Consider the following 2,164-nt stretch of genomic DNA (forward strand, 5'->3'; position numbering starts at 1 on the left):
TTTTAAAACGTGTCCACTAGGGGGAGGTTTCCACATCTTTATAAGGAATGTTTCGTTCTCCTCTCCAACCGATATGGAATCTCACAATCTACCCTCATTAAGAACCTAACGTCCTTGCTGGCACACTGTCCAGTGTGGGAGGTTTCCCAACGTCTTTACTGGCACACTATCTGGTGTCTAGCTCTATACAATTTGTAACAGCTCAAGCCCACCACTAACAAATATTGTCTTTTTTGGATTTTCTCTTCCGGGCTTTCCCTCAAGGTTTTAAAACGCATCCACTAGGGAGAATTTTCCACACCTTATAAGAAATGTTTCGTTCTCCTCTCCAACCAATGTGGGGTCTCACAATCTACCCTCCTTGGGGACCCAACGTTCTTACTAGCACACCGCCCAGTGTCTGGCTCTATTATCATTTGTAACTGCCTAATCCCACCTGTAGCAAATATTGTCCTCTTTGTGCTTTCCCTTCTGGGTTTCTCCTCAAGTAATGTTTCCACACCCTTATAAGTAATGTTTCGTTCTCCTCTCCAACTGACAAGGGATCTCACAACTTTTAAGTAGGTATTACTCATTTCATTTACGAACCCAAACAATAACTCAACCGACTCATAATCGTTACCTACAACACCTTGAACTCAAACGAGTGTCTTGAAAAACGAGCCAAAGTTCATCATCCGTGTGGGAGATAAAAGAGAGTAATTTAAGTTATCCCTAAGACAAAGAGTATGCAAATTGCAATACCAACTACCAAACTGTCCCATTCCTGCTTCCTTCTGCTAATACCGATGTGGGACATAACCTTCAAACTTGGCTCTTTTACTAATTAAAACACATTGATATTCGACAAACAAAAAAACAAACTCCTTATCCACATAGCAGTCAAACCAAAGCATCACTCTCTCTTATCCTTCAACAACCATCCATCTATATCTATATCTATATCTATATATATCCATATACAGACCCGTCTCTAGGACACCCCTCTACGGTCGACGAATCGAGCACGATACCAATCCGAAACGGCGATGAAAGGAAAAACTACGAAAAAGTTAGCAAGGAAGTGCAAAAAGGCAGCAACTCAAGTTTGGCAATATGCAGTGCTGTGGTGCAGTGGTTGCAGGTGGGAAGTGATGTCAAGTTTTGATGAGTCAATAGCAATACCTGAAGATGTCCCAAAGGGCCATTTTGTTGTGTATGTGGGTGAGGAGTGCAGGAGATATGTTGTTGAGATAGCACTGTTAAAGCATCCTCTGTTTAAGACACTACTTGATTCTGCTGAGGAAGTGTTTGGATTTGACAATGCTTCAAAACTTTACTTACCTTGTAAGGAATGTGTTTTTGTTGGAATTCTTCAATGTATAGGTTCTTGATGTGAAATGGGTTGTGATTTAACGGATATTTGTTCGGTTCGAGACCTAGATTCTGATATCAAATCTGTTACGACCTATTTCAAGGCTTTGAGTCATATGTCGCATCGTGGGCTAACACAAAACTACTAAAAAATGTAATAAAAAATTTCTGTTTAAAACAATTGTAACAGCTCAAGCTTACCGCTAGCAGATATTGTCTGTTTTGGCCCGTCATGTATTATCGTCAATCTCACGGTTATTAAACGTGTCTTTTAAGGAGAGGTTTCAACACCCTTATAAAAAATGTTTCGTTCCCCTCTCCAACTGAAGTGGGATCCGATCCAAAAAATGGATTTATTCTTGTATCCTTGAATGGCATGTTGGTGGACATGACATGTTAGGAATGTAGTTAGTCCCCTTGAAAGTACTCGCGCCCTACGAGACAAAGGAACTAACGCTCGACTTACTGAAGAACACGAACATAAACTATCACCAAAACAAGAAACCGAGAGGGCAACTCGTCGTCGAGTTGCCATTCGGTCCTTTCAGAGAAGAAAGCAACCATTTTAGTAGCCTGTCGGATGGTCGATGTCGGAGTATGGCATGTCAAAATGAAAGTGATCTACATGACAGTTTTGTAGGCGGAGCAGGATTGTTGTCGGTCAACGTCCAAGGAGCTACAAATGTAGAGGGCAAACAACATAGTAATCCTTACGTTGTAACACACTTTATAGTTACTGTGGTAGCTATAGGATGAACTCGTCATCGTCGTCGTCGCCATCATCATCTAAATCGTTAGGACAGGTAGAGAT

The 2,164-nt window shown here is 41.2% G+C and overlaps 1 protein-coding gene across 1 annotated transcript; it reads left to right on the forward strand.

Moving 5' to 3' along the window:
- The first annotated feature begins 1,028 nt into the window (after nucleotides 1-1,028).
- Nucleotides 1,029-1,373, forward strand: LOC111460683 (auxin-induced protein 15A-like). Its single transcript, XM_023103911.1, has one exon. The coding sequence runs from the start codon at nucleotides 1,029-1,031 to the stop codon at nucleotides 1,371-1,373; it is 345 nt and encodes a 114-aa protein (XP_022959679.1).
- Nucleotides 1,374-2,164: the final 791 nt, after the last annotated feature.

Source organism: Cucurbita moschata, unplaced genomic scaffold (assembly GCF_002738365.1).
Source record: "Cucurbita moschata cultivar Rifu unplaced genomic scaffold, Cmos_1.0 Cmo_Scf00002, whole genome shotgun sequence".
Classification (NCBI taxonomy): Eukaryota; Viridiplantae; Streptophyta; class Magnoliopsida; order Cucurbitales; family Cucurbitaceae; genus Cucurbita; species Cucurbita moschata.